Genomic DNA, 19,368 nt, shown 5'->3' with positions numbered 1-19,368 from the left:
AAAGTAAAATGATATTTTTCTTTATAAGTGCATGAAAAGACACATCAGTACATTCATGTGTGGAGGATAAAGTGGCCTATTAGTGTTATAGTTAAAATGCTGCTTGATCAGAAAAACACTTTTGCTGATAAGCAGAAATAAAAACAAGACAAACTGATAATAAAGTTTATTTAGCTCTATAAAAAAACAACTTTATTTGTAACATCTTCAGCTGAAAACCTGCATATTTGTTCTTCAATATAAAAGATACGATTCGATTAATTGGGTTGTCATGTGAGGCCTGAAGCACTTTTCTATAAGAAGAAAGACAAACTGCTGCTTTTTTATCAATTTTACTTAGCCAGTGACATTTTAAACTCTTTGTGAATTTACGCTGTAACACTTGTTTTGACCAACTCTAAACCTAGATTTTTTGGGGGGTGTTTCTTCTTTTGGTTTTAATTTAAAAAAGTTACATTTCTGCCCTTCATACTGACACTTTTATGAATCTTAACTGAACTCGAGGAAGTGCAGTTCTTCATAATCTGCTATAGGTGCAACCACATGTACCAATGACACTCTTCTGTTTGTTTGCATTTAAATGCTCTGCTGAACAAATCAGCCACTTTTGGTATTACCCAAGAAAAGAGATGGAAAAGCTATTCATTGAGCCTGAGGAAGCATTCAGCTTTACATTCTTCTGTGCTTCAGCTACTACTGTGGCAGAAACCTCCACCTATGCTAAACATGCAACATGCAGAGCAACCGAGAAGGAGGGAACGATTGACAAGGACCACGCCGTTCTCGGGTTACTTCAAACTTCACACTTGGATCTGGATATGACTCGATTTCCTTCCAGGGCCTGGACTATTCACTGTTCAACTTTGAATTACAATGTGAAAACAGCCAGTGCATCAGCTCAAGCAAAACACTTATAGCAGTCCATGTGTTTTGTCGCTGTAGCTGTCATAGCTCTGCTGCCACTTGCCCTGCACTTCAGCCTCCTTCAGCTGTTAAAAATAACCCTGCAGAAACGCTTGTGGGACAGAAAAAGCCTTCCTGCCTATGTTATCTCAAAACCAGGAATCCCAAACCCACACCAGCAGAGCCTTATATGAACATTGTGTACAAGTGGAAAGGGAAATTCTGGCTGTGGGACACAATCATGAGGCCTGGACTTTTGTAGTGGTTTGTAACTGAATGTTAATGGGTCTTGTGTTTCAGGAAGTGAATCTCCTAGCAATCCTGTCCGCAGTAAAGAAACATTGCATGGGCTCAGTCAGATGTGTTGAGACTTACTCTATCGCTTGGCTCCAGCTTTGTATCCCCCAGGAACCACTCGACAGCGATGCCTTCGTATGACAGCTCACACTCAAAGGTGGCAGTCTCCCCAGCAGTCACGGTGACATCCTTCAGAGGCCTCTGGAGGCCAATCACTCGGGCTTTAGATTGGGAAGAAAACATGGTTAGCGCCCCTGACCGAAAAACAGGTCAATGAAAACCAAAAAAATCCCAGGGAGACATGGCGAATCCTCAGTGGCTATTCCTCATGGTGTTTTGAGCTGAAGGCGGGCTGGTGCAAGACCTTGGACAACTGAAACAAGCTGCCCTGAGACTTGGCATTAGGCGTCCAAGCTCATTAGCATGAATCCTACTGTCAGATGTAAACGGCAGGCAGAGCCAGTGAGAGTTGGGGTTCTACCCTTCCCCCCTGCCAATCACTGCAACCCTTCTCTAGATAAGGAATGTGGCTTCAAAAATAACTAAGGAGCCTGATAGGCTGAGAGCCCACATCTGCCAAATCCATTGAGGGAAGCCGGTCTGCTCCTGTCAATCACAAGATTGCAGTTTCCCAGGAAAAGGAGAATGTGAATGTCCTCACAGGAGTTACCCAACGTCGCACTACTGGGGAGTTTGGTAACACGGGACATGCAGAGCTCTAGGAAGTCAGTGTGGATTAACAAGCCGCATCAATTATTTATAACAGGCTTCTTCACATGCCTGAATTAAGACCCCTTTACAGCCTGTTGAAATGCACTCTGGCAGCATGACAGCTCATGCAATCAGAAAGCTGTCAGTCTGTTTGCAGTCTCACCATCAAAATGACTCATCTATTAAAGTTAATTCACATTGATCGTGAAGTTGGACTGCTGAACTTTCTTATCTTTCTGAACATTTACTGATTTGATAAATCTTGTATTTAAAAAGTGATCATTAAAGAGAAGCAACATATGAAATCGTTTTTAATTCTAGAAACTTGTAAGCCTGCGCCATTATAGGAGCTTTTAATCAGTTATTTAAATATTGTACTGAATTAAATCCTAGTTCAGAGACAAGTTGGAACAAGATCAATCGAAATGAATCATGTGAAGGGAAATATTATTAAAACATCACTAACTTTTAATTATTTATTGAATTATTAAAAACAACATTATCATCTGATCAAATAGTGCTCCTTGTGTTAATTCTATTACTGAAGCTCAGAGGATCACGGGATGGGTTGATATCAAGAGGAGGAATTTCAGAAATTTTAGGCTACGTTCACACTGCAGGCGAAAGCGCATCAAATCCGACTTTTCTGACCCTATGCGACCCATATCCGATCATGGTGTGACAGTGTGAACGGCACAAATCCGATATTTTCAAATCCGATCTGGGTCACTTTCGTATGTGGTACTGAATCCGATACATATCCGATGTTTTAGGAAGCGACTGCTGTTTGAACGGTCATATCGCATTAAATCCGTCTTTTACGTCACCGACACAAGACAGACACCAATTATCAGCGCCCGATAGGACATCGTGAACGCTTCCTGGCCATCCGGTGTAGATGTCAGTGAAACTGTTGGGAAGACAACGTTGGAGAAACGTCCATCCATCCATTTGCTTCCGCTTATCCTTTTCAGGGTCGCGGGGGGCGCTGGAGCGAGAGGCGGGGTACACCCTGAACAGGTCGCCAGTCTGTCGCAGGGCCAACACACATGGACAGACAACCATTCACACTCACATTCACACCTAGTGGCAATTTGGATTATCCAATTAACCTATCCCCACAAGCTGCATGTCTTTGGACGGCGGGAGGAAGCCGGAGTACCCGGAGGGAACCCACGCAAACACGGGGAGAACATGCAAATGTTGGTATTGAACTCAGGACCTTCTTGCTGTCCGGCAACAGTGCTAACCACCGTGCCACCGTGCTGCCCTGTTGGAGCAACGTGAACATTTTCTTTGTTCTGTATAATCTGCAGATTCTGACAGAAATCTGCAACTATCCTTTGAAGCAGCGCTCCTCTAAAACAGCAATAAGGATCATTATTAGGTTATTTACATTATTATGTCAATAACTAAATAACTTAAAGCAAAAATTGGGAAACGTGAAGTCTGAAGTCTTTATATTAAGGCCATCAGTCAAACAATACTGTTGCTCTGGGTCTAAACAGAGCGCGTTGTGTGTGACGTCTTCTTTTGCGCATGCGCCCGCTTTGAGCGTTCACACTAGAGCGCGTTTGCTGTCACATTTTATTTGTAGTGTGAACGAGCAGACAAAAAAATCGGATTTGATCAAAAAATCGGAATTGAGCATCAAGACCTGCAGAGTGAACGTAGCCTTACTAGCAAATATAATCACAGACATTTCGAAAATCCCTGTGATTGACTTCAGACTTGTTTCAGTCACCTTTGACCCTGAGTTGAGCTGAGGATTTGGCATTCGCTGCTGCAAAGTCAACACTTCCAGCCATGTCCATTTTGCAGTTATAGAGGGTCAAGAAGTGCCGGCTTCCTTCCTCCTTGATCTCCACATTCTGAGAACAAACAATGTGCAAACCAACAAGAGATGAATGTGAAATTCAAAACATTTTCATGGAATTTCCAACAAATGTGTTGAAATTATATTTTATAGTAAAATCTTACAGCGGATGGATGAAGTGTCTCGCCCTTCAGTTTCCAGATGGCATGAAGGTCGTCCTCAGAAATCTCTGTCTCAAACTTCGCTGTCTCGGTCTCTGTAACTTCCACGCTGTACAGTGGGCGGACGACCTTGATGTCACGTTCTGTAAAGTTTGTTAAAATATGTTAGCGAAACTTACAAGCGAAGGGAAGCGAACGGAAACGTATTAGACGACATCTGTGAAAGGAGTTCCACATCGTTAGATACAGTGTAACAGATGGACTAAACATAGGACAAGACAGGAGAGTTAAAATCAGAAGCTTACAATTTGTGTAAAAACAGAAGCTTGAGAATAATTAACCCCATAAAACATTTCAAAGTATATCCACATCTACACATCTATAATACAATTCACTGTAAGATGTGCAAGGTTGAATTATTCTCAAGCATTATAATAACTTTTACAAGCATTTAGAATAAAAGTGGAAGCTGCAGTAGTGCAGGACAAATGGAGAAAACAGGAGGCGGGGTTTGGTGAATGCTGGTGGGCGGGGCCTGTCTCTGCAGTCCCGGTGGAGTCTGATCTGGATCACCACAGGTATTACCTTCGATGTTAAGGTCAGCGGTGGTTTTGTCAGTCCCACAGTCGCAGCTGTAAGCGCCCATGTTGCTCTTTGCTGCCTTCTTGATGACCAACATATGTTTCTTGCCATCAGATTTGAAGGAAATGTTCTTGGAGGGAAAGATTTCTTCGCCGTCTTTGAACCATTTGACCTCAGCGGAGGCCTTACTCAACTCGCAGGACAAAACCACCTCATCTTTCTCAACAGCGGTGTAATTCTGGAGCTTCACTGTGAAGTACAGGTCGCCCTCTGTGGGCAGACACCAGGATTACATCAGCTGAAAACATTAACTAGCTAAAGTCATGTGTAGCGTATACATTCACCCAAGTTAATTCCATTTTAATACAGTAACGGGAAGATGTGCACTCTTTATGGAAGTCTGGATGCATCCCTCTGCGGTACGATACTAACCGAGAACGGTGAGCATGGCCTCTGACGTCTTGCCCATCGCCTCCACTTTGATCATAGACGTGTCATCAATCGTGACCTCCTTGAAGGCCAGCGTGTGCACTTTCCCTTCCTCGGACATGTGCACCACTTTGCTGGGGTGCAAACGGACGTCGTTTTTGTACCAGACGACTGGGATTTTCTCATGAGAGAGTTCGACGCTGAACTCTGCAGTTTCGCGTTCCTTTACGGTCACATCTCTTATTGGCTTGATAAATGCAAGGCGAATACCTGACAAGAAATGTGGCGTTTGTCGTTAAAAGGCTTTTGGCATGCAGAGTTTAGCGAGCACGCAAAAGAAGAATTCAGTCACCCACCAAACAAATCTTCTCCTAAAAACACCAAAGAGATCCAACTTTGTTTACCTTTGATAATCAACTTCCCGGATGTCCTCTTATCTTCAGCCTCGAACATGTATTTACCTTCATCTTCATATCTGGCAGATTTGACAAAAAGACTGTGTCTCTTTCCTTCCACGTGGAGTTCAAACTTGTCATCCGTTGACAACTCTTGAGATCCCTTCAGCCAACGGAAGCTTTTGGGCTCCCGGGAAATTTCTAGTTCGAATTTTGCTTCATCCTTTTCATACACATGTACATCAGCCAGAGGTGTAATGAATGACACGGGGACCTCTGTTGATTCAGACAGATAGTTAATAAAAAATCAAAATATTTGAGTGGGCAGAGACTTTCCACGCTGACTCGAAAAAAGGTGGAAAGCTCACCCTTCACTTTCAGGTTAGCAGAGCATTTGGCGTTAGCAGCGGTGAACATGACCTCGCCGGTCTGAGGTACTCTGCAGTTGTACAAGACCAGAGTATGTTTGGCACCGTCCTCCACGATTTCAACATCCTGCAGATGGCCAACAAACGTTTTCAGCAAAATTGTGAGAGTGAAAGAAACGCGATGAGGACACAACTACGGTTTATCTCTACTAGCGTATCGACATCCAGATTTAAGTAAAAGAATGAAACCACAGATATCTGCTGAGATGCAGTTGACATACAGCGGATGGACTGAGGAGTTCTCCATTCAGTTTCCACTGGCCATGGACATCGTCTTCACTGAGCTCGACCTCAAATCGAGCCGTCTCTCCGTCAAACACCTCAGCGCCGTACATCGGCCGAACCACCTTTATGTGACGAGCTGACGTTTTGAAGAGGGGACAAAAAAATCAACGGCATAAACATATAAACATATACAAACATGTACACACGATGTACACACAAAAACAAGTCAACATCAGACAGTCACAGACAGAGTTGCCTTGGCAACTGACACGTGTCCAAATTCATTTGTAGACCGATTACGTCACAGCGATGCGCCGAAGGCTGTCCAAATTCATAGACTCCTCCGAATGCAGCCGACAATTGCGTCCTCCTTTTCCCCGAATTTGAAGGATGGGTCGGGTGTGTCCTTCGTGGCCTACCATATCCCAGAATTCATAGCGGCTCAGCCAAACTCCAGTTTCCAATAATGGCGGCCGCTACTAAGTTTTAAAATTACTCTTACTAATCTTTCTGAGTCACAAAATAAACTTTTAACATATTTTCAGGCGAGAAAGTAGCTGTGTAAACATCAAATATCTGCTCGGTTTATCAAGATATCGCATATTTGCAAAAGTGCTTCGACGTTTTCGGAGACGTCTGTTACCCACCAGCTCGATAGCTCACCGGGAGCTCGAGGGTTACTGAAGCCGCCGAGAACGGCACAACTCCCAGCACATCATTTTCACATCACCGCAGAGTTTCGCTACTCGGGTTAAACGTAATATATAAGTCACTTAGACAACCTAAAAATGTTTTGCGTTTTGTGTTTTGTTTGTTCGTGAGTAAATCGGTTTGGCTGAGATTAAAGTTATTAGATTAGATTAGATAAAACAAAACTTTATTAATCCCCCGGGTGGTTTTCACACAGCTGAATAAACGTCAAACAGAAAACTGATTAAACAGAAGTGTGAGACGGTCGAGAATTAACGCCAGTGTCCTGTTATATTTTAGATAGCAAGGAGCAGACGGCCGAGTTTATTAAACTCCACCGAGACAGCGCTGACGCTAATCAGAAGGCTAGACCGTCCAATTTCACAGCCGTTTACTTCTGGCCTACCCGACCTTCTGAGGACCCGGCCCACATAGACCACAAAGGCCGGGTCCTCAGAAGGATGCAGCCCATGAATTTGGACGCGACCACAGAAACCAGTGCCTCGTGGTCCCGGTAATAAAATGTTGTGATGATCCAGTTTGAAACTGTGTGATTACTAAAGTGACAAAGTGCTTCGAAAGACAATAAAGAAAGAAAAGGAAATCTCATAACCAAAAGTCAGCGACATGACAACGACACCACAGGACTGACACATAGATTCGAATACAGTTTAGCTTCTGGAGCCACGTTTTTGGAAACTTTTAGTTTTTAGTCTTCCAGTTTCTGCTGTTAATGGAGAGAGACGGAAACAACCAGTAAACGCTGATTGGAAAGTGAAGTGCTTCAAGTAAAAAAATGCAAAAAAGAGTGAGCGATAGGACGCGATGCACGGGCTGTGCAAGTGACGACGAGTATCAAGACGGGAAGGAAGCTGCCTCAAAATGACCAAATATCAAAATCAAAAGATTTCTGGGTCTTTACCTTCAATGTGAAGAGTCGCTGTCGTCTTGTCTGTCCCACAGTCACATAGGTACTGTCCTTTGTCTTTGTCCCCAACTCTCTTGATTATGAGGACTCTGCGTTTGCCTTCAGCTTTAACGTTCACCGTCTTAGAAGCTTTGATCTCGGCCTCATTGTGGTACCACATGACATCGACGTCTTTGCTGAGCTCGCAATCTAGAACCACCTCATCTTTCTCCACTGCAGTATAGTCCTGCAGCTTAACTGTGAAGTACGGATCTCCCTCTAGAATGGGAATATTTTGGGGTAATTCCACAATACACCACAAATGTACAGCGCACAAAACACGACAGTGAAGACACACGAGAAACACAAATGACAACCACAAAAAATGATTTCGTATATATCACAGAGACAAGGACACAAGACTTCTGTAGACCCAGACAGACACAACGATGGACAAAGTGTACACAAAGCTGTGGGAAGGACGACACACTTGACGATGAGGACAGAAAGGACAGGTCGGTATTCTTGGATTACCTATAACTGTCAGGTTGGCCATGGAAAGAATTCCTTTGGCCTCAGCCTTAATTTGGCAGATATCATCTAGAGTCACTTCTCTCATTTCTAGCGCATGCTTCTTTCCATCCACATGAATGACAACAGTTCTGCTCGGATGAATTTTGTTGTCGTTCTTGTACCAGGTGACGGGGATGTTCTCATGAGAAAGCTCCAGCTCAAAGCGAGCTGTTTCACCTTCCTTTACAGTTTGATCCTTTATTGGTGAGATAAATTTCAGCCTGATACCTACAGTCGCATTAATAAAACACGGTCGTATGAGTTAGCTCATATGATGGTGGGGTAACCAAGACAATGAATGCAGTGAAAACAATCGTGTTCTGGCCTTTTTCCCAGTAAACGTGGCCCATTACTTACCCTCCACTGTGAGTCTAGCTTTTGAGGTTTTGCCTAAAACTTCGATCATGTATTCATCCTCGTCATCAAACTCACAGCAGTTTATAATCAGCATATGCTTCTTTCCGTCGTCGATGATGTCATATTTTTGGTCTTGGGTGATGATGTCAGCCCCTTTGTACCACATGACTTTAAAAACATCTTTTGTGATGGTGCATTCGAACTTAGCTTGTTTCTTTTCTGGCACAGAAACATCCTTCAGCGGGACAACAAAGTCCATTTCGACTTCTGAGATAAAAAGTGACATAGGCACAATATGTCAACAACAGAACACAACAACAGGACTGGAGTCTACAGCCTGAGGTCGCTGTACCTTCTGTATCTCTTTAAATGTCCCTCTAGCTGTATAATTACCCTGAATCAGGAAGCACGTAGTATCAGGGACTATTAAATACTATCCTGTCTTCCTTCTCTCACCCCAACCAATCACAGCAGATGGCCCCGCCCCTCCCTGAGCCTGGTTCTGCCGGAGGTTTCTTCCTGTTAAAAGGGAGTTTTTCCTTCCCACTGTCGCCAAAGTGCTTGCTCATAGGGGGTCATATGATTGTTGGGTTTTTCTCTGTATCTATGAAGCGCCTTGAGGCGACTTTTGTTGTGATTTGGCGCTATATAAATAAAACTGAATTGAATTGAATTAAAACACTAAGCTACTTCTTGCGATTGACTAAACTGAAGATCGCTCCAAAGTGCTTAAAATGGTCAGTAAGACAACAAAGGTGCTGTTGCCAGCTCACAGTGTTCTTCCTATCTTGAACTACATCACTCCTCTTTCTCAGAAGGTGTTGAAGGACCTCCTATATTGAAGTATTATTAAGGAACACCATGTTGTTAGTAACAAGAATTCAAAATATTCACATTCAAGTTTTGCCACAGGGTAGAAAAAACATCTTCTGAACATAGTTCCCAGAGAATGCAAATAAGAGGTTTCTTCTGTCCACTTCTTAAAGTCTTCACTCCAACAGATGTTTGCTGGGGAAAATCAATGACTTGTTGCAGAACTCCTAAAACCAAGTCCCTTTCAAATTGAGTCCCGTAACACATTCACTAACATGTGCTAACTAATAAACTGTCCATGTCCACAGATTTAACATAGAACATTTAACCACAAAAGATACAAATAAACTTTAGAGGGAGACAAAATCTGACACATTTATACTTTATATTTTCCAGTGAACAGACTTTACAACAACAACAGATACAGCGCACCAATTCAACCAGTGAACATAGTTAAGATCCCACACCAGACTGGATATAGTGGCACAAGTTGACTTGTCGATCCTTTTCAGTAAAGGTGTAAGGTCCACTCTCACACCTTTATTTTTCCAGGACACTTTTACAGCACACAGAATCTGCAGTTCTTGGTGACAGGAGTTCCCCTTACCTTTGACATTAAGCATGGCGCTGGTTATGGCGTTCAGAGCCGTGTAAGTCACTTCTCCCGCCTGGTCCAGCTGGCAGTTTTTTAGCTTGAGTCTACGCACCGTACCCTCCATTTGGATGTCGCATGTCTAGTGAAAACATTACAATATACTCACGAATAAAGAGCGAACATACACATTAAAGACTACATGTGCAGCAATATAAATGGAAGACAAGCCCTTTGTGCCTCACCGGGGATCTGGTCAAAACCTCTCCTTTGAGCTTCCATTCCCCGGGAATGTCGTCCTCGGAAATCTCCGTCTCAAACATGGCATCTTCCTTCTCAACCACCTCGACGCTGACCAACGGCTTTAGGATCTCAGCCTCCCGCTCTGTGAACACATTGTTAGAAGTTAGTACTCAATATTAAATATTATGCATCATCAGTGATTTAAATGATTACAGTTACTATGAATATAAGTAAGTAAATGAACCTCCGAGTGTTAGCTTGGCAGTGTAGATGCGTCCTTCCACCTCCAGCGCATATTCTGCTACGTCATCAGGCTGGCAGTTCTTAATGATGAGCGTCAGCTCCTTTCCTTCCTTCTTGATCTCAATCTTGTCAGACGGCTGGACTTCATTCTCTCCTTTGAGCCACTTCCAGTTGGGAGTTTCCTTGAAAAGCTCGCATTTAAATGTTGCAGCAGCCTTTGGTTTTACATGCTGATCTCTCAGTGGTTTCACTATCCAGTCTTTGATAATTTCTGTTGAATTTTGAAATTACTGAGTCAATGACAATCACATGTTTCAGAATTTGCACAAATTGCATGACAAAATCAGCTCAGTCTTAACGTGGTTTAAATTTTAAGCGATACTCAGTTTGAAAATTCCAAGGATCTCTGTTTAATGTCCAAGCTGTGGAAATAAATCACATTTAGCTGCAGGACGCTTTGCGGCATTCTTTTTCAATAGGATATAAATAATGCATAATAATGTTATTATTAGGGATGCAACGATACCAATTTTTTCAAACCGATACGATACCAATACTTGGATCTGAGTACTTGCCGATACAGAGTACAAAAACCGATACTTCTACCACACACACACACACACACACACACACACACACACACACACACACACACACACACACAAATACAATGAATTGGAAGACAGGTTTTATTTTATTCTCTGCCGATAAAAAATAAAATCTTAATAAAAGACCACAAAAAAATTTCAAGTGAAAAATAAGCACTTCTGTTAAATTATTGCAGAGTCTCCACATTGTAATTTAACAACATATCACTGAACTATTGTTACTGTCTCGAGCTTTCAGAATAATAAATAAACACTTCTGTTTGGAATAAAATAAATACAAATTAGGTTTGAGAATAAGATAAACTTTTAAATTATTGCAGAGTGTCCATATTGTAAACAAACAAACAAAATAACAAAAGTATTTGGCATTGACGAACTCCTCATCTGCCCGTGGATCATCAGTCCACTGTGCCGTTAAACTAAGGACTGACATCGCGCACACACTGCTTGTCTTTACCTCTTCAGACAGTTTTGGCACCATTATCTCCCTGATTTTCCACGACTGGCATTGGCTGGTCATCCAGAGCGATAAAATGAGTCAGAGCCTCTGTTATTGTAACTGCCCGTGGATTTTCTCTTGACATTTTTCTTCGCTTTTCCAAAACCTGAGTTAAAGTTGGCTGTTCCACACTGCTGACATTTTGTTTAGCCTAGCTACAGCAGCCTCCAGTTTCTCTTTTTTTATCTGGAGTCGCCAGTCTGACTCGTCTAACCCTGTGCTTGTTTAGCGCGGGATGTCCCCCTAGTGGCCAATCTAAAAAACTACAACAGAAATGACAAGCCACCCTCTGACTAATGAAATAAGTTGGTATCGGTTTATGGTATCGGTTAACTTTTACAAGTATGAGTACACACACATTTTACAGTATCGGCCCCGATACCCGATACCAGTATCGGTATCGGTGCATCCCTAGTTATGATATTTCTGTTTGTTTAGGCAAACTACAAACAAGCCACAGAATTTGATAAAAATGTGTACTGAGACATGTAGGAGCGTGCAGCACGTCTCATTCTGCTCACCAATCACTTTGACATTTGTTGAAGTCTTAACGTCTTCCTGTCCAGCCACTTCACACGAGAAAACACCGGCGTCCTCCTCCGTGGAGTTCTGGATGGTCACCGCGTGCTGCATACCAATGATATTGATCTGAATCTTGTTCTGCTTTTTCTTGAGGACCTCACCATTCCTCTTCCATATCACATCCCTCTCTTTGTTCAGCTCGCAGGTCATATACACAGGCTGGCCCTTGATTGCTGATGTCTCCTCTTCCAGTTCTTTGATCCATTTCACAGGTAGCTCTTTAACATGACAAAATAGCAGAGACATCACACATTATTTGAGGGGATTTAAATGGTTACATTTTGTGCATCTCAGGACTGCCAAAATATTATTATACCTTCAACGATGAGCTTGGCGGTGCAAGATATCTCTTTGCCAGCGTTCTTGGCCACGCACGTATATTCCCCAGTGTCAGACAGCTGGACATCAATGATGTTCAATTTGCGATCTTTGCCATCCGAAGTGAACTTGTGCTTGGGGCTCTCACGGAGATTACTATCATCTTTCATCCAAGAAGTAACAGCAGTGGAAGGTGAGACCTCACATTCAAAGACAGCAGATGAGCCGATAGACTCTGCTTCCTGCAGAACAATGTTCTGAAGCTTTTTGATGAACTTCAGCGGGACAGCTTTGAGCTTGAACCCTGCAAAAGGTTCCTCTGGTGGTGGCGGTCCTTTCCCACCAGGCCTCAGCCCCCGACCCCTGCCCTCTCCAGGAGATGGGGTCTGCTTAGCTGAATAAACAAATTGAAGACCATCAATTCACATTTCATTTGATAAAAGAATGCTCACGTCATCATATCTGTATCTGCATCAGTAAAGTATTCACTGCGCTTTACTTGTCCCACATTTTGTGATGTTACAGCAAAATGGATTCATTTTTTTTTCACCTCAAGGTTTGACACAGAATAACCCACAAAACTGGCAAAATGACAAAAGCTAGAAACTTTTCTCAAGTTTCTTAAAAAAACCCAACAATTTCCATCAAAGTATTTATGCTCAATACTTTGTTGAAGCACCTTTAACAGCAAATACAGGCTCAAGGTTTTTTGAGTATTATGCTACAAGCTTGGTTTCTCCCATTCTTCAGGTTACTTGGGTGGTTCGCAGCCATTTTCAGATCTCTCCAGGTGTGGTGGGTTGTTGTCCTGTTGGAACCTTTGCTGCAGAGGTCCGGAGCGCTCTGCAGCTCTGTACTGTCTTTCCTGACTAGTCTCCACCTCCTGCTGCTGAAAAACATCCATGATGCTGCCACCACCATGCTTTACTGTAGTGATGGCATTGGCCAGGTGGTGAGGGATACCTAGCTTCCTCTAGACATGACACTTGGCATTCAGGCCAAAGAGTTTAAAGTCTGGTTCACCAGACCAGAGAATTTTGTTTCTCGTGGTCTGACAGCACTTCAGGTGGCTTTTAGCAAACTCCAGGTGGGCTGTCATGTGCTACCATCTACCATGCAGGCCCGGTTGTTCTTCTGGGGCTACGTCCACACGTACCCGGGTATTTTTGAAAACGCAGATTTTTCTATGCGTTTGCACCTTTCGTCCACACGTAAACAGCGTTTTTTTGGTCACTGAAAATGGAGATTTTTAAAAACTCAGTTTTTGCATTTACGTGTGGACGAGAAAACGCAGAAAACGCAGCGTCAAAGATTTGCGCATTTTTTGACGTCACACTGTGCGCCACGTTATTGTTTCGGTGAAATGAATTTCTACAATACTGTTACTGTTAATTGTCTCTGCAGTGTTTAAATGCTTACATATACACACACAGTTACTGTCCCTCCACACATACGACTCGGTTCTGCTTCTATGCCCCAGCTTTGTTTACTTTTTCCCACCGAGGCTTCTAGACTTCTGATTGGCCAACGTTTCTACACGGTTAGGAATATAGCGCCACCTGCTGCTTTGGCATGTTCCTAGCAGCGTTTTCCTTCATTTCTGCCTTTACGTGTGGACGGGATTATTTTTTAAAACGAAAACGGAAAATCTCTGTTTTCAAAAATACCCGTGTACGTGTGGACGTAGCCTGGAAGTGGTAAGAAACATCTGGGAAGTGGTCAGGATGCACCTAAGCTCAAGTCTGAGTGCCGTGGCAAAGGCTCTGAATACTTGCGTACATGTTTTTGTTTTTCAATCTGAATCAAATGGGAATAATTCAAAGCGACCTTTTTTACTTTGTCACTATTGGGTACTATGTGTCAAATTTTGAGGTAACAAATTAATTTAATCTATTTTGACAAAGACAAAACACGAGCATAAAGACATTTAGAGTAGTTGTCAAACAGCTAAGAGATCATCTGCAGAGGAATGGTTTATTTGAAGAGTTTCAGTCAGGTTTCAGAGTTCATCACAGCACAGAAACAGCTTTAGTGAAGGTTACAAATGATCTTCTTATGGCCTCTGACAGTGGACTCATCTCTGTATGATGACTAAATGCTAACTAACATATAGTTAGGTCCAGCTGGACCAGGTGACCCTGAATCCTCCCTTAGTTATGCTGCAATAGATGTAGGCTGCCGGGGGATTCCCATGATGCATTGAGTTTTTCCTTTCCAGTCACCTTTCTCACTCACTATGTGTTAACAGACCTCTCTGCATTGAATCATATCTGTTATTAATCTCTGTCTCTCTTCCACAGCATGTCTTTATCCTGTCTTCCTTCTCTCACCCCAACCGGTCGCAGCAGATGGCCCCGCCCCTCCCTGAGCCTGGTTCTGCTGGAGGTTTCTTCCTGTTAAAAGGGAGTTTTTCCTTCCCACTGTCGCCAAAGTGCTGCTCATAGGGGGTCATATGATTGTTGGGTTTTTCTCTGTATCTATGAAGCGCCTTGAGGCGACCTTTGTTGTGATTTGGTGCTATATAAATAAAACTGAATTGAATTGAATTTAGCATTAGTAGAGCTAAATACTGATTATTTATGCACAGCTCATTAAGTTTAGCTTCACGAATTGAATCAATTTCTCTTTCAAAAAGCTTGCTGTGCATACAGATGTCTAAAACTCACTTGCTCACTTACCAAACCTTAACTTTGAGTGCATGAATAGCCTGATGCACACAGATTACGTTGCATGTCCACGTGAGGTTTGCAAGCTGCCAGCAGTGTTTCGATGTCCCAGTTTAAAGCTGGGACATCTGGGCTATGTCATTAAAGTGTACTGGGTTCAGATTTTGAGGTGAACGATGAATTTAATCCATTTTGGATGCTGTCATGTGACAAATTGTGAACAAATGAAGCGCTGTGAATCCTTTCTGGATAAACGGCAACATTGGTTTTGCTGGAACATCATTGTTTTATCAAGGTAAAACTTACGTTTCAGCCCTCTACCTCTACCTCTTCCTGCTTCCTCTGTTGGTTGTCCCTCTGTTCAGAAAGAATATAAATTATTTTATGCTAACAGGCTAATCATACATACTTATCATGCTAAACATGCCACGGTAAGGAAATCCAGTGTAGTGAATGGACTGGGGATTATGAAATGGTTCTGATGGTAAGTTTATGAAGTATTGACACTCACATGGGGGTCAACAAAAACCCCACGAGGAAGACAATACATTAAAATTAAAATAAATGGAAGAACAAAGACGAATGCAATGAGTGGGGACAATACATAATGGAGAATGGTCAAACAGCAGAAACATAAACGACATAACAAAAATGAAACGAAGCGGTAAACGTGACCGGCAGTCGGACACGGAATGATGACACAAGTCTAAGGAAAAGATGAAGAAATCGCATCACACTTAAAATACGATGGAGGGAAAATGAGGTTATGGAAGCGAAGATGAGTGGATATTATTGATGGCAGGTTTTTTCTTTTTTGGTTGTCACCGAAGATGCCACCATCTCACCTCTCCTGGCCACCCCTGGAACCATCACAGCACCTTCCTCTGCTTCACCTTCCCAGTCCTCTAGCTCGTAACTCTCATCTGGAACCAGCTCCCAGCACCATGCCTCCTCGCCCTCTGGCACAGCCTCACTCTCAGCTTCAAACTCCTCTTCAAATACTTCCTCCTCTGCCTGAGTGGCAACCTTCTTCATCTCCACGGCTCCAGGAGAGACTTCCTTTACCAAGGGAACCTTTCCTTCATCAGGCTTTGCCGGTTCTGCAGCCTTGGCTTCCTCTTGCAAAGGCTTCTTTGGGACTTTCTTTAGAGTCACATCCTCAATAGATTCTTTGGGTGAAACAGTTTTAGGAAGCTTTTTGAGTTTGTCGAGACTTGGCCTTCTCTCAGCTGCAGCTGTCTCTGCTTCTTTAAGTTTCTCAACTTTCGGGGATGGAGTCTTTTTGAGCTCTACCTTCTTGAGCTGCTCTACAGGTTTTAGAGATACTTCCTCTTTTTCCTTTGATAACACTTTTTTCTTCACTGGCAGAGGTTTTTTCTCCTCGAGAACCTTTTCAGGTTTCTCAGCAGGGGCTGGAACAGGAAGTATGGTCTTTTCCAAGGGAGCTGCATCTACCTTCTCCGGTTTCACCGGCTTCTTCTCTGGAGCTTCTGGGATCTCAGGTTTCTTTGGTTTAGCCTGTTGTTTCCGTTCTTCAGGGGTCTCAGCTGGACTTGTGTGACGTTTTGGCAGATCATCAGTTGGCCTCCTTTCTTTCTCCTCTGCGGGTTTCTTCTCAGGCTCTGTAACCTGCTTGGCCGGCCTGTCAAAGGGCTTCAACTTGACTGTTTCTATCTCTGGTTCCACTGTTGGAATCTTCTTCACCTTTTTTGGCCTTTTGTCCTCTTCAGGCTCCTTCTCTGGAGATTTCTTTTGGTCTCCTGGTTTTGGCACCTTGGCTGGTGGCTCTTTTACTTCAACAGGTTCTTTCTCAGATTGCTTTGGAGGTTCTGTGGTTTCCACCTGTCTGGGAAGCCTTTCCCCCTTCTGAAAAGGTGACGTGTCCTTCTCTGGCCTCTCCTTCTTGTCTTTCTCTGGATCCTCTGCTGGTTTAGGAGGCTTCTCGAAGGGTTTCAGTTTGACTACTTCTGGTTCCACTTCATCTAAAGGCAATTTTTTAACTTTCTTTAGGGCTGTACTAGGTGGGGCACTTTCCTCCTCCTTAGGTGTCTTGGGAGTTTTCTTCAGAGAAATGGTATCTTTGGGTTTCTCATCTTTTGGGCCAGGCTTCTGCCGGGTCCACGCATCTTTAGGAGTCTCTTTCTGTTCCTTTTCTTCTTTAGGTTGAATAACTTTTGGCTTTTTCACCACATCTGCTTTGTCTTTTAGCTTCTTCTCCTCCTCAGATCTCGTGGTGACAAACATAATCTCAGCCGCTTCTTCTTTATGCACCATCTCCTCAACATTAACAACTGTGGTCTTGGTGACGAGAGGTAATTCCTCTTGTTCAGGCTCTTTGTGTGGAACTGATGGGATCTTCTTCAATATGATGATCTCTTGTTCTTCTTCCACCTCTCTCATGACCCTGGTTGTCTTTCTCAACGTGGGGATCTCAAACGTCCCTTCCTCTTCCAATTTGACCTTTTGACCTTTTTTGTGTAGAACTGTTTCTGAGGCATCAAACGTTTCATATTACTTGGTTAAACATCGGCTGTATGTATAATACAGTTTAGTGTCAGTAAACTAAACTCGTATCACAATTTGTACAAACAAAGCAAATAGCAACTCGTGAAACAAAGAGCATAAATAAATAAATATAAATATACAAGGGATAAAAATGTAATCAGGGATTTTAGGAAGATAACTTTGAATGATTTAAGAACAACAAACAAAAGATGACAGGGACATTTCCAGTTTCTCCAACAAAGGACAGAAAGTTTAATGGTGCATTTAGTAGAGCTAATAGGAAATTTGCAAATTAGCGATCAGCAAAAAAAACCAGTGTTGGACTGATGACTGAGAAGTTACAGATATAGGAGATATGCATGCATGGTTATATACGTGCATTTGGAGACAGGTTTCAAAAAAAGGCTACAAATGCTAACTTTTGAGACCTCATGCGAGCATGCTTCAATCCACAAATACAAAGCAATTTGACCACACCTCAAACTATTTTACAAAGTCCTGTACCCAAACCTGAATGAATACTGATCATTTACGCACAAGTGATTACATTTTGCTTCACGGATTGGATCATTTTCTCTTTCAAAAGCTCTCTGTGCACACAAACATCTAAAACTACACATATCCTCTCACTTGCGCACTTACCAAACCTTAAATTTGAGTGCATGAATCGCCTGATACGCAAAGATCATGTTGCATGCCCACGTGAGATTTTGAGACAAATTTCAGGCTGCCAGCTTCTCACAGATCGTTCAGACTGGGACGTCCCAGTGCAAATCTGGGACGTCGCAGTGCAAAGCTGGGACGTCCCAGTGCAAAACTGGGACGTCGCAGTGCAAAGCTGGGACGTCCCAGTGCAAAACTGGGACGTCCCAGTGCAAAACTGGGACGTCGCAGTGCAAAACTGGGACGTCGCAGTGCAAAACTGGGACGTCCCAGTGCAAAACTGGGACGTCCCAGTGCAAAACTGGGACGTCTGGGTTTCCTCTGTGTTACTTGAAGTGGGTGTTTCTTTTCTAAATAAACAGAACAACTCATCACCAATTACAGACACAACGCATTAACCTATAAAAGGTAATATATCGTTTAAATAAGCTGCTGCTACATCCTGAAAGGTTAAGAATTAGTCATTAAGCTAACATTAATGTTAGCTTACTGTTATTAGAGATTAACAGAGGATTAACATGAAAGTGTTATTCCACATTATCTGGATTATATGAATATTCAAAATATACAGAGATTATTTAGCACATACTCACTCCAGAGAATGATCCACAGTGATGCACAACCATGATGTCCCCCTATCTGCAGCATGTAGCAGCAGCTTATTTAAACTATTAATATTTACAGGCTACGCTGTGTTATCTGTAATCTATGTTTGCTAGCAGAGGGGTGACAAGTTGTTCTGTTTATTTAGAAGAAAAATGACCACTGCATTTGAAAAAAGAACAAAAAGGACTATAGAGGAACCAGATGTCCAGATGTTTTCCACCAGCACGTTGTCACCGCTTGTGTTTGTGGATCCATGTGAAGCTGGCAGCCCACAGAGGCATGCGGCGTGATCTGTGCACATCAGGCGATTCGTGCACTCCTATTTAAGGTTTTGTACGAGTGGGAGCTTTATGAAAGACAAATGTATCCAATTTATGAAGCTGAACTCAATAAACTGCATGCAGATCATTACATTTATCCAGGCTTGTGTGTTTGAATTTGTAAAATAGCCTGACGTGTGTTCAAATTAGTTTGTACGTGTGTGGACTGAAGCACACAAGTCCTAAAAGGTTACACACAAATAATTGTACATATTTATACATTTAAGTGTAAGCTT

The 19,368-nt window shown here is 42.7% G+C and overlaps 1 protein-coding gene across 42 annotated transcripts in view; it reads right to left on the bottom strand.

The window, feature by feature from the left end:
• Positions 1-19,368, bottom strand: part of ttn.2 (titin, tandem duplicate 2) — a 253,336-nt gene that overhangs the window by 126,527 nt on the left and 107,441 nt on the right. For 33 of the 42 annotated variants that reach the window (XM_085135108.1, XM_085135090.1, XM_085135096.1 and 30 more), the window contains 18 exons: positions 15,884-17,527; positions 15,345-15,395; positions 12,371-12,766; positions 11,994-12,272; positions 10,367-10,636; positions 10,125-10,264; positions 9,895-10,021; positions 8,475-8,741; positions 8,079-8,345; positions 7,560-7,823; positions 5,944-6,083; positions 5,663-5,789; positions 5,304-5,570; positions 4,903-5,169; positions 4,474-4,740; positions 3,892-4,031; positions 3,656-3,782; positions 1,279-1,421 (listed from right to left, as the gene is read on the bottom strand). In XM_085135108.1, the coding sequence (XP_084991234.1) occupies positions 1,279-1,421; positions 3,656-3,782; positions 3,892-4,031; positions 4,474-4,740; positions 4,903-5,169; positions 5,304-5,570; positions 5,663-5,789; positions 5,944-6,083; positions 7,560-7,823; positions 8,079-8,345; positions 8,475-8,741; positions 9,895-10,021; positions 10,125-10,264; positions 10,367-10,636; positions 11,994-12,272; positions 12,371-12,766; positions 15,345-15,395; positions 15,884-17,527 (5,183 nt within the window). The remainder of the gene's footprint in view (positions 1-1,278; positions 1,422-3,655; positions 3,783-3,891; positions 4,032-4,473; positions 4,741-4,902; positions 5,170-5,303; positions 5,571-5,662; positions 5,790-5,943; positions 6,084-7,559; positions 7,824-8,078; positions 8,346-8,474; positions 8,742-9,894; positions 10,022-10,124; positions 10,265-10,366; positions 10,637-11,993; positions 12,273-12,370; positions 12,767-15,344; positions 15,396-15,883; positions 17,528-19,368) is intronic. The other 9 variants (XM_085135106.1, XM_085135107.1, XM_085135126.1 and 6 more) reach the window with 2 other exon arrangements.

This window comes from Neolamprologus multifasciatus, chromosome 16, assembly GCF_963576455.1.
Source record: "Neolamprologus multifasciatus chromosome 16, fNeoMul1.2, whole genome shotgun sequence".
Taxonomy (NCBI): domain Eukaryota; kingdom Metazoa; phylum Chordata; class Actinopteri; order Cichliformes; family Cichlidae; genus Neolamprologus; species Neolamprologus multifasciatus.
This window is presented reverse-complemented; position numbering and strand designations above follow the sequence as displayed.